General features: G+C 39.8%; 1 protein-coding gene across 4 annotated transcripts in view; it reads left to right on the forward strand.

Moving 5' to 3' along the window:
• The window catches only part of arhgap12b (Rho GTPase activating protein 12b), a 191,967-nt gene that overhangs the window by 83,481 nt on the left and 95,687 nt on the right, over nucleotides 1-12,799 (forward strand). For 2 of the 4 annotated variants that reach the window (XM_078233355.1, XM_078233365.1), the window contains exons 3-4: nucleotides 3,153-3,410; nucleotides 12,221-12,361. In XM_078233355.1, coding sequence (XP_078089481.1) covers nucleotides 3,153-3,410; nucleotides 12,221-12,361 — 399 coding nt within the window. The remainder of the gene's footprint in view (nucleotides 1-3,152; nucleotides 3,411-12,220; nucleotides 12,362-12,799) is intronic. The other 2 variants (XM_078233375.1, XM_078233385.1) reach the window with 1 other exon arrangement.

Genomic DNA, 12,799 nt, shown 5'->3' on the forward strand with positions numbered 1-12,799 from the left:
GGGGTACATCATCAATGTTCTTCAGTGGTGATCTTTCACAGCATACACCGGCACAATAGAACTAGAACATCAGACTAGCACACACAGACCAGAGTTGTAGCTGGTTCAGAAACATTGGATTCTTTAGGGTAGCTGGAAAGCTTTCCGATTTCCTTTAGCTTGTGGCTTTTGCTGAGCTTTCTTCCGTCAACAGAGAGCTATCTTTTCCTGAAAGCTTCATTTGCAAGGGTGACGGACTTGTCTCCTCGTGTTTCTGTGTCACGTACTCTGACACCCCAGCACCAGTGTGCCCTGATCAAGTCTGCAGCTGGCTTTTATCCCAGTTCCCCCTGTGTATTCCTGGAAAGGGAAGATCAAAAGCATGTCTGGGATTTAACACAGTAAGAAGTTTAACAACACCAGGTTAAAGTCCAACAGGTTTATTTGGTAGCAAAAGCCACACAAGCTTTCGAGGCTCTAAGCCCCTTCTTCAGGTGAGTGAACCTGAAGAAGGTTGACTCACCTGAAGAAGGGGCTTAGAGCCTCGAAAGCTTGTGTGGCTTTTGCTACCAAATAAACCTGTTGGACTTTAACCTGGTGTTGTTAAACTTCTTACTGTGTTTACCCCAGTCCAACGCCGGCATCTCCACATCATGGGATATAACACTCAGGATGGTTTCAGCCTAGATGATAACCAGCTTCCGTGATCTCTCTTTTGCATTGCTTCTTCCATTGAAGTGTCTCTGTCTCAGGACTGAGTCTAATCGACATGGGAATTCCAGCAAATTGTCACTTTGCAGTCTCAGCCAGTTTGGCTTGTATGTCCATAGCTTTTTAAAAACAGATCTTTCTTAGAAGTTCAGTATGTCCACAAGTTCAGGGCTATAATCTGTTGTCATGGCAGTGCAGAGTTTAGTTTATATCTACTGTGCTTTTTAAAAAAATTATTTCATGGGATGTGTTGTTGGCACAGCCAACATTTGTTGCCCATCTAATTGCCCTTGAAAATAATGGTGAGCTGCCGCTTTGAACCACTGCAGTCCACGTGCTGTAGGGACTCCTCCAGTGTAGGTGGGAAGGGAGTTCCAGGATTTTGACCCAGCAACAATGAAGGAATGGTGATAAAGTTTCAGTTTGGTGTGTTACTTAAAGGAGAACTTGCAGGCGGTGATGCTCTTGCTCTTCTAGTTTGCAGAGGTCACGTGTGTGGAAAATGCTTTTGAAAGTGACTTGCCGAGTTGCTGCAGTGCATTTTGCAGATCTACATACAGCTGCCATTGTATGGGCTAGAGAACCATGCTCTGTGGGATTACTATCTTCATGGTCAAAGTAAACTTCAAATTTTGCAACTTGGGAATGTTAGAACATTCATGAATAATCTCGAGAGAGACTATATGGAAAGAAGACCTGTTAATGGTATCATGTGAATTATCAAGTTGAAATTTACACTTTTTCCCTCAGTGACTTCTGCATTTTTGGTGAGGCTGGCTGATTGAACAAGCAGGAAAATGCACTACCGTCTGGAAAGGAAAGGAAAGGTTGATAATGACCCTCACGTCTGCAGAGCTGGTTTTACCATCTGGAATAGGATCTTGGCTGCACTGCCCAATTGAGAAATGAAACTTCACCTACAGCTCTGCCGTAATTAATATGCCACTATTTTTGCCTCGTCCCTCAACTCTGATGAAAATGTTAAGGAAAAGTCCTATTCTATCCTTGATGAAATCCTCACTGCCATCCCAAAAGAAGAAAATATAATCTTTCTGGGGTCCTTTTAATGCCATGGTTGACGTGACTGATTGCTGGACCAAAGCTATTGGGGAAAATCTGGGTGGAAAAGCCTGTAGAAACAGCATCCTGTTGCTAACAAAAAATGCTCAGCGTGACCTTGTTATAATAAACACCAGAAGGACAAATACAAAAGCGCACTGTGGCATCCTTGATCAAAGCACTGTTAACTCATAGATTATGTCACTGTTCGAGTCAAAGATTAAATGATGTCTGTATCACTTGATCCACACGAGGGCCCGATGCCTGCTGAACAGATCATCGACTAGTTCGATTGGCGATCTACATCCACCTAGCACCGAGGCATTGCGAGAACCAAGGTGAAGATGATCAGTATCTCAGCCCCAAAACAACCCAATCAAAGAGAGGAATTCCAGTTGCAATCTTGAAAATGTTCACAAATCCAACCCAATTTCAGAAGAGCAGGATCAAATAAAATCAGCTGTACTAGATTCTTATGCCTAGACCATTGGGTTCAAACATCGCCGTCACCAGGACTGGTTCAACAAAAATGTTGCAGAAATATGTGACTGCCTGGAACAAAAACATGATGTGGAGATGCCGGCGTTGGACTGGGGTAAACACAGTAAGAAGTCCAACAGGTTTATCTGGTAGCAAAAGCCACATTTTGCTACGAAATAAACCTGTTGGACTTTAACCTGGTGTTGTTAGACTTCTTACTGTGGAACAAAAACAAGCAGCCTTCATTGTCTGTCAGAACAATTCAAGGTCACAGATCAATCAAGCAGCGTTCCATCAGCTCAAGGTTGATATCCAAGCACACATCTGGAAGAAAATGTACAAGTGGTAGGAAGAGAGAGCCTGGCAGAGAGCACAGTTAGCCTCACTGTTATTTTGACAAAATCTATAGTTAGTGTCACATGCTTATTGGGCGCTAGAAAATCAATGTTCAAAGCTGTTATGTAATACAAGCTTTGAAAAAGATCAACCGGAGAAGTGGGCAAATCCACAATAAAGCTTTTTGTTGTTTTGTAGTTCCTTGCCTGGATTAATGAAGTGTAGTGCCACAGACTGAGAAGGTGTACTGTCCTTCACTGTATTGAGGTCCTAACCAGAGCCAGAAAAATGGGACCCAGAAGATGAAACAAATATTGGACAAGGTTTCTCATCTGGTGGTACTTACACTTTTACTATAGTGAGAAATGTGACTTGCTACTTTCATTATAATACTGTTGATGGTATTGACGTGATATTGAGAGCAGGAAAGTTACTTAAGCAAATTGAAAAAAAAGGCTATGGCATAATTGAAAGTCTGTTTTTCTCCGATTCCTATATTCTAGATCCAAATAAAATCATTTATCAAGCTGGACAGATAATTCAGATTACATATTCTTTACTAATAGATATTGTTTTTATTTTCGCAGACCGTTCCACCTGCAAGACCAGAATCTCCAGTGTATGCAAATTTGCAGGATTTGAAAATAACTCTAGCTAACATGCCGCCAATTCCCACTAGCCCTCCCATGCAAATCCATGGTGAATGGGAGGTGCATAAAGATGCAACAGGACGCACGTACTATTACAACAGGGGAACGCAAGAAAGAAGCTGGAAGCCACCTCGATGGACCAGAGACTCTGTGAATAAAGAACCTGATAGCCAGGGGGATTCTGTAAACCATGGAGTAAGTACATGCATTTACAAACAAGATTTACTAATAGATCCTATTACAGTGTATTATCTACAAAATTTCTACTGTTGTTGAGGACAAAATTGCTAGTTGTCTTAGCTATGAAAGTGGCATATTACTTTTAAGAGTAGTAATACCATTTCAGAGCGAGGGCAAACAATCCAAAGATGTGCACATTAGGTGGATCGGCCATGCTAAATTGCCCCTTAGTGTCCCAAGATGTCTAAATTAGATGGATTAGCTATGGTAAATGTCTGGAGCTACAGAAATGGGGCGGGGGAGAGGCCTGGGTATGATAGTCTGTCAGAGAATCGGTACAGACTCAATGGGCCGAATGGCCTCTTCTGCACTCTGGGGATTCTGACTCTATGAAACTAAAGTACTACCTACTCAACATGCTCTTGAGATTGGTGCAAATTGCACCTGTCATATTTTTTGCTTCTTATGCTAGCCGTCTTGAAAAATCTGAAGTGAGATTCCCAGTTTTGTACTGATTTGGTAGAATTTTATAATAAGACTCCACCTGCACTAGTAACCGGATTCAGGTAACCCCAACTCCTTTAAAACCCTTACAGCTGATAGAACAGACATTATTTATCTAGTGGAAGTGCTGAGGCATCCATTATAAGAGTAAGCCCCAATTCTTTTAATTTCCCTGCAATAAGTTAAATAACAAGTGTGAAACTTTTTAAAGAAATGCTGTAGAATAATTTGACTAATTAAATAATTCATAAGGGATACCAACAAGGAAGTTTTTATGATTTACAAACTTGAGGTGCAGCTGTATACTCATGTGAATTGAAGTTTTATGTAATTACAGGCAGTCCCCGGGTTACGAACGAGTTCCGTTTTTAAGTCTGCCTGTAAGTCGAATTTGTATGCAAGTCGGAACAGTTACGTACAGTTCACGTCTAGCGTCAATTACTTAAATGTTTGTCTTAGTATATAGTATATATTTTACCTAAAACATCTTAAATATAATAATACAGTAATAATAATTGCATAAACACTGTTGTGTTTACGCGATCCGACTTAAAATGGCGACGACGGCGTGGCGTTGTTCTCCCTCAGGCTGACGAACCGCTGAAAACACAGTGTGTTTTGAGTGTCGCGCAATGTAGTCCGCCCGTTCGTTAGTACGAACCATTGTATGTAACTTGATTTTTTTAAATAATAGGCTTTACGGAGGTTGGTACGTAAGTACGGGCGTTCGTAACCCGGGGACTGCCTGTAATGTGAAATGCAATGCAGATATTAAGTGATAACTGAGGACTTGTTTAAAGTAACAACTGTAAAGGAGTAGAACTGTATGAAGTAAAACAGTCTAATCATCTACAACTTTTTGATGATTTCAGTTTGCTGTATAATGGATTGGAGACAATGAGTGTGACTCTGGTGGGCCACAGTTTTCCTCCGGGATTAGTGCAGGTCCATTTTGTTTTTCAACCTATTTCTTCTCTTTGTCTCATCCTGGAATTTGCGATCAGCAGTAAAGGAACAATGCGAGCCGTTCATTGGGCTTGCACTTCCCCACAGGCTTTTGCACTAAAGGTTTTGGTTTTTTGAAATTTAAAAAAAGCCAGCGCCATCTAAAGGGGATCTGGGCCTGTGTGAATAGGGCAAGTAATGGAATTTCTTCTTAACCAGTCAAATCGAACAATCCATAGTAAACTGCACAAAATTTAAGCTGAAAGTGTAAGCTAGAATAGTAATGTAGCTTCAATGTCAAGTTACATACAATATAAAGATGAGAAAGAAAGATAGCTTTAAAAATATCATTTTATGTGTGGAGTTTGCATGTTCTCCGTGTCTGCGTGGGTTTCCTCCGGGTGCCCTGCTTTCCTCCGACAGTCCAAAGATGTGTGGGTTAGGTTAATTGGCCGTGCTAAATTGACCCTAGTGTCAAGGGGATTAGCAGAGTAAATATGAGGGAATAGGGCCTGGTTGGGATTTTGGTTGATGCAGACTCAATGGGCCAAATAGCCTCCTGCACTATAAATTGTATGATTATGAAAAATGAATGCTTTACGCTTGTTAAACATTAATTTTTGGTGCTAGGGAATTTGTTTGGTGGTAATTAAAACTTGCTACAGCATTGAAAATTCACTCTTTCTTGAACGAAAAAGCTATAATTTTTTCTTGCATGCAAAGTGGATATCGATCATCGAATTACCGCAACTTCACATCATTGCATGTGTTGAATACCAAGTCTCTGGGTGTGATTTTCAGTTGCAGTGGACAGAAGGCACGACAGGGGGCAGTGGTACTCAGTGCATTGCTTTTGCAGAGAGGCAGCACGGACACGATGGGCCAAACGCTAACTTCTCAAAAATCATGAGCATTGAGAGCCTCTGTCAAATCTTCTGGGCCTGTGTATGCTTATGTGATTTGGATGCAGATATAGAGGGTACAACAGTAGGGCAGAGTAACCTAATAGTTATCGTGAAATTTAATGCACAGAAGCATTTTCTGAGGAAAAGCATGGAATGGGAGTATGAAAAAATACTGATGAATGTAGAGATTGAAAATTATTTTGAAGTGTGCATACAGGTAGATAGAGACATCAAAAAGGCCTGTTGCATTTTTTGTTTTACATGTAGGCCAAGGAGTATAACAGCAGAGGTCAAAGGCCATTATTTCACCAATAGTCTGTATTGCATGTACACCAGAGATCAAATTTCTACTGAAATTTTGTTTATAAATCTGTATATATTCCTCTCACTCCTGAAAGGATATAATTTAAAGCCTCTTTTAAAAAAAGAAATGCACAGTGTTCAGAATATTTGAGAGGACCAAACAGAGCGGATGTGGAAAGGATGTGTTCCCTCTTGTGGGAGAATCTAGACGTAGGGGGCCACTGTTTTAAAAATAAGGGGTCGTCCATTTAAGGGGAAATTTTCTGAGGGTTGTGATTCGTTGGAATTCTCTTCCTCAAAAGGTGGTTGCAGCAGATTCTTTGAATATCTTTAAGGCAAAAGTAGATAGACTCTTGATAAGCAAGAGGGTGAAAGATTATCAGGGGTAGACAGGAATATGAAGTTGAGGCTAAAATTACAATCGACTGTGATTTTATTGAATGGCAGGGCAGGCCCAAGGGGCTGAGTGGCCTACTTCTCCTAATCCATATGTTCAAATGTGTCAAAATGTGCCTATTTCACTACCAGATATATAATTGTTTCCTACTGCTAAAGTGATTTATTTGAGATGCTCCCATGACTGTTTTTGTGATTGCAGACTGAAAGAGCAAGCTGTGCTAAAGTTAAAAGTTATAGTTTTATTTATTAGTCACAAGTAAGGCTTACATTAACACTGCCATGAAGTCACTGTGAAATTCCCCCTACTCGCCGCACTCCGGCGCCTGTTCGGGTCAATGTACCTAACCAGCACGTCTTTCAGAGTGTGGGAGGAAACCGGAGCACCTGGAGGAAACCCACGCAGACACGGGGAGAACGTGCCAACTCCACACAGTCACCCAAGCTGGGAATCGAACCCGGGTCCCTGGTGCTGTGAGGCAGCAGTGCTAATCACTGTGCCGCTACGTTAAACTAAAGAATTTGGCTCATGAGAGCTTGATTTTTCAGTGTAAATTATATGAAAATTTGTAAAGTGATGATAAGCACAGTGTTTGCAAAAATTCTAGAAGGAACAAAACATGCAGTAATAGAATCCCTTTTATTCTAACAAGGGCAGCACAGTGGATAGTGGCTAACACTGCTGCCTCACAGTGCCAGGGACCCGCGTTTGATTCCGGGCTTTTGGAGGGTCAGTGCAGACTTGATGGGCTGAATGGCCGCCTCCTGCACTGTAGGGATTCTATATGGTTTATTATTGTCTGAGTGGTTTCTTCATAAATAGTTTGTATTTTAGTCGTGTGTGGCTCTCAGCCTTGAAAAATAGTTTTATTTGAATCTGAAAGCCCAGAGTATAGTATATTGCAGTTTCAGGAATTGAATTCAGATCAGGGTGAAAATTTTAATCATAGAATCCTGCAGTGCAGCAAAAGGCCATCCAGCCCATCGAATCTGTACTGACTCTGTCCTATTCCCATAAATCCCGTGCATTTACCATGGCTAATCCACGAAACCTACACATCTTTGGACAGTGGGAGGAAGCTGGAGCACTCGGAGGAAACCCACACAGTGGTGTATGTTTTATGAGTTTACAGAGTTTTATGTTGTATGTTTTTTTTCTGAATGTTTGGAGTTATAATTAATTCAAGTTAAAATACTGGTCATGAAAGTATCAGTCATTTACATATTGATGCATAACATATTCACCTGAAATTCCTTTCTCCACAAATTTAGCAAAGGGATTAAACTATTGAAGTGTCCCATCTTCCTAACGCCTCTTGAATTGGCGGATAGTCCATTTGGGAATTAAAATGAGCAGTAACTGGAAGCTCAGACCCTCACTTGTGAACTGAATGGAGGTATTCCACAAAGCGACTACCCGATTGCATTTGAAATCAATAGAGGAGACTACAACATAAGCAGCAAATGCAGTATGGAAAATTGAAGTAGATACAAATGAATGCTATTTCTCCTGAAGGAGTGTTTGGGACCCTATACGGTGGGAAGGGAGCAAGTAAAATGACAGATGTTTCATCCCATGCATGTATTGGTAGAGGAAGGGTTGTTGAGGGTGACTGAGGAGTGGATCAGAGTGTCACAGAGGGAGCTAAGCCTCATGATTGCTCAGAGGGGAGGAAGATGATATGCTACTTGGAGGTATTTGAGAGTTCTGGATATATGTGTAGTACACAATATTGGACGTTTCAAAATATTGTGATGTTGTCATAATAGTGAAATTCCTCAACATTTCTATTGTTGTTTAAGATATCTTAGAATTTATAGGCAGTTTGAAGAATTATCATTTTTTACTGATTGTATAGCTATATTTAGTTATGAAGACATACAAAATGAGCACTAAAGCTACATGAATTTTAAACTAAGTTTTACATAAGTGCTTACATTTTTATTCTGATCCTATAATTGCATTTAATGCAGTGGGTACACCAAGCAATTGAGATGCATATATTGGTAAAATACATATTGTTGAGTAACTAGGTATACGTGGCATTATGAGAACTGCCATACCTTGATGTATTAAGTCTTAGATGATTGCGGAGGTTCATCAGTGTAGATTATATGCAGTGTTCTTTACTTAAGTCTAGCATTGAATAGATGAATGAAATATATCTGCTAACTAAAGTATCGTTATTTGCTGAAATTTGAGGTAAGAACCAGAAACAGTTGAGTACTTAAAAATGTAAAAATGTATTCGAAGCTTTCTGTTAAGGATCTATTTGAATTCTCTGTGGTACTGAATTACAACCTCTAACAAGCTAATGTGTTAGCTGCTTGCAGCTATCCTGTTCCTGTGACAAAGGGAAATAACTCAAGACCCTGCTTGTAGTAGTTATGGAGTGGAAAATGTATGTGATTATGAAAGTCAGCTAAGGATAGGATTATGCTCATAGTTGAATAACTTAGTGAAACACTCCATAGGAACAGGAAGAGGCTTTTCAATCCTTCAAGCTGCTTTGTCATTTGGTGAGATCATGACTGACCAGTATCTTAACTCCATCCATCTACCTTTTCCTCCATATCCTTTTATACTCCTGTCTTGGAAAAATCTATTGATCTCAGATTTAAGATTATTAATTGAGCCTGTATCTGTTGCAATTTGTAGAAGAGTGTTCCACAATTCTCCTGCTCTTTATGTAAAGAAGTGTTTTCTGAGTAGCCTGATTCTGATTGTAAGTTTTTGCTCCCTTGTTCTAGATTCCTGCATCACTAAACTCTCTCTCTCTCGACAAAGGGAAATAACTCAAGACCGTGCTTGTAGTAGTTATTGAGTGGAAAATGTATGTGATTGTGAAAGTCAGCTAAGGATAGGATAATGCTCATAGTTGAATAACTTAATGAAACACTGTCCATAGGAACAGGAATAGGCTTTTCAATCCTTCAAGCTTGTTTGCCATTTGATGAGATCATGACTGACCAGTATCTTAACTCCACCCATCCACCTTTCCTCCATATCCTTTTATACTCCTGCCTTGGGAAAATCTATTTATTAATTGAGCCTGCATCTCTTGCAATTTGTAAGAGTGTTCCACAATTCTACTGCTCTTTACGTAAAGAAGTGTTTTCTGAGTAGCTTGGTTCTGATTGTAAGTTTATGCTCCCTTGTCCTAGATTCCTGCACCACTAAACTCTCTCTCTCTACCCTAACAATCCTTTTCAAAATTCTAAAATTGCTATCAAATCATCCCTTAAGCATTATTCCTAGACACTTTTGGTCATGCCCTCCAATTCACCCATGATCCATACTCTGACTTTTACTATCTAACCAATCTTCTAACTAGGTCAGTAATTTTCTGAAAAAAGAGACAGGCTGTCAAAGCTTCACGTCTTGCACTCATCAGGATGGATGGGAAAATACCAAATTTCAAAGGGAACAATGTCAACTGTATGAGAAAAGGTTGGCAATAAGGACAATCCTGTAGCACGTTGGAACTGTAGAAATTGCAGTGCATATATTGACCAATGAAGATAGGCTTACAGTAGGCAGCAGTCGAGACCCCATTAACACATTTTTCAACTAGCACGTCAAGGAAAGGAAGCTTGGTAGGCTACTCCATTTCAAAGGTGAATTTGTGTGCGCTGGAGCACATTAAGGCATGTAAGGAAATTGTTACATGCAGCTGCATATTCTGTTATAGCAATCATGTGATCTCCATATCAGAAATATGCAATGGTTAGAGAAGCCTTAACAACAAACTTCTAACTAGGGCCTGAGCCAATTGCTTATTGAGCAAACCTGACAATGAATAGGGTACTTTAAAGTTATCCTGCAGGACAATGGCTACCCTTATCAGATCATTGTTTGCTTTGTATCATGCGTATTCATGAATGGGCCTAAGGCTGCCACTTTTGGACTTGAAAAGTGCCCAGCCTACCACAGATGAAGTGTTTCAAAAATTTGAGTGACAGGTAAAGCTGGCTATTTCAAATTGCTACCATGCAGTGGCAATACAAGTAGTGTTTTCCACTAGCAAGATGCTGTTGTCAAGGCAAAACAACGTTTGCCTAAGACACACACGAGTAATGTGGTATATGAATTTCAGTGCACCACCAGGTACATCGGCCATATGTCTCAATGACTGGCAGATCGTATCAAATAGCATGTCACTTTGGCTGTTCATAAAAGGCAGCGTACTGACTTTATTCCACTAACCTGTGCTTGCAAAACTCAGAATATGTCTAACGTTTGATGTGATTCTGCAATTGGGCAGCATTTGCTGAACAATTCTGAGTGTGCTAAGAATTACACTACCGACCAATTTAAGATGATCAGTCAGGATCGCAATGTAGCTCACTTACCCTTGCTAGAAACTACAAATATTCATATGCAGGGACAGTACAGTGACCGTAAAGGAACGGCAATATAGTTCCAAGACAGGGTGGTGTGCAACTTGGAGGGGAACTTGAAGGGGAAAGATGGCGATATTCCATGCATCTGCTGCCTTTGTCATTCTAGATGGTAGAGGTCGCAGGTTTGGGAGGTGCTGTGGAAGAAAATTTGGTGAGGCATTCTTACACCTGTCCTGATGAGTGGAAAATGAAAAGCTTTAACAAGTCTCTCTTTTTCAGTGTTACTCAATTTTCCTTCAATACCATGAGCTATAATTTTATTGGGAACATTATCAAATGCCTTCTGAATACAAACTATGAATGGATATGTGGATGGCAATTTAAAATCTGAGGCACTAGGAACCAACTTAAGTGGGCAGTTATTGGCGAGCAGGGCTTGCTGAGGGCTAAGGTAGTGCTGATTCTTGTTTAAACACACTGATTTAAAGCAGCTTATTTGTAATCTGAAAAAAGGAACCATGCTTGCAAAAGAACATAAGAACAGATCAGTTAGTTCCTCAAGCCTATTCTGCCAGTCAGAGATGGTGGCTCATCTGCAGCTTAATTCTATGTACCTACCTATGCTCTATTAATATCTCCAATAATTTGGCTAACAATCTATCAAGGATGGAACAAGGTATTTTCAGTGTTGCTAGTACTTTCTGGTGAAAAGCTAGAAACCATGAAAATCCAAAGAAACTTTGGGAGTCCAGGTACACAGATCATTAAAATTTCACAAACAAGTGCAGAAAACAATAAAAAATGTTAGAGTGATGGCCTTCATATGTAAAGGAATAGAATATGAGGAGGTGGATGTTATTGTTCTTTTATGTAAAGCTCTAATTGGAACAAACCTGGAATATTAAGCACTTCTGGGCACCACACCTTAGCAAGATACATTAGCCTTGGAAGGAGTGCAATGTAGATTTACTAGAATGGCACTTGGTTAAACTGAGGATACATTGCATAAACTAAGGTTATATTTTTTTAAAAATTTGGATGGCTAAGGGGTGATTTGATTCAAATATTAGGGGGAACATGGGGTAGATTGGGAGAAGTTACTCTGTTAGCTCAGGAGCCTTAAGGTTAAGCAGCATAGTCTAAAAATTAGCCAGATTTTGGAGTGTATTTAGGAAACACTTCTTCGTATAAAAAGTGATAGAAGTTTGGAACTTTCTCTCTTCCCTGTGATTCTTGGCATGTTTTGGGAGAACTCTGAATTAAATGTTTGCTTCACTTCTCATTTCTTTAAATTAAGGGGATACTTTCTGTCAAAGGGAAATCTGTATCTACTTCTGTATTTTTTCAGTAACAGCAATTCTCAAATGCCTGAAGCTTACATAATCAGACACATAAAGCACAACATGTTCCTTCTCTAAATGCTTCCAGCATCACAACACAGAAGAGAGCTACCGCAGCATTTACTCCAGCCATTCAGATAATCAGTTTGATTTACCTCCACGTGGTTGGTCAGAAGAAATGGATGAGCGTGGCCAAACTTTGTATGTCAATGAATATACTGATGAAAAGGTACTTTGATTTCTTCTCTTCAGTTGATTTGCTCTTTATCTGTCTGCTCTTACTGTATTAATTAAAAGACAACTATACAGCTCTTATTACTGATGTAAATTTCAGTTACGGAAACAAATGCATATGAAATTTCCCTAGATTGACGATATCTGTTAAATTTAGTGCCATTTTCAGTTGGCAATATTGTGAACGATTAGTGTCAGGTGCAAATAAATTAGAAGGATTCCTATTAATCAATTGAATATTTGTTGACAACATTTTCCATGAAGTGAGGGTCACATTTTGGGGGCAAGCTAAAATTTGCATGTACCATTCTATTGGATATGAAGAGCTTTGCATGTCTTTGTAAGTTTCTGTTTGGCTTCTTGTAGGTTGCAAGAAGTTGAGCAGATTTGTTACAGTTCCGTAATGTCATTAGAACAGCTTATTTATATTAAA

This window comes from Mustelus asterias, chromosome 2 (assembly GCF_964213995.1).
Source record: "Mustelus asterias chromosome 2, sMusAst1.hap1.1, whole genome shotgun sequence".
Lineage (NCBI taxonomy): Eukaryota > Metazoa > Chordata > Chondrichthyes > Carcharhiniformes > Triakidae > Mustelus > Mustelus asterias.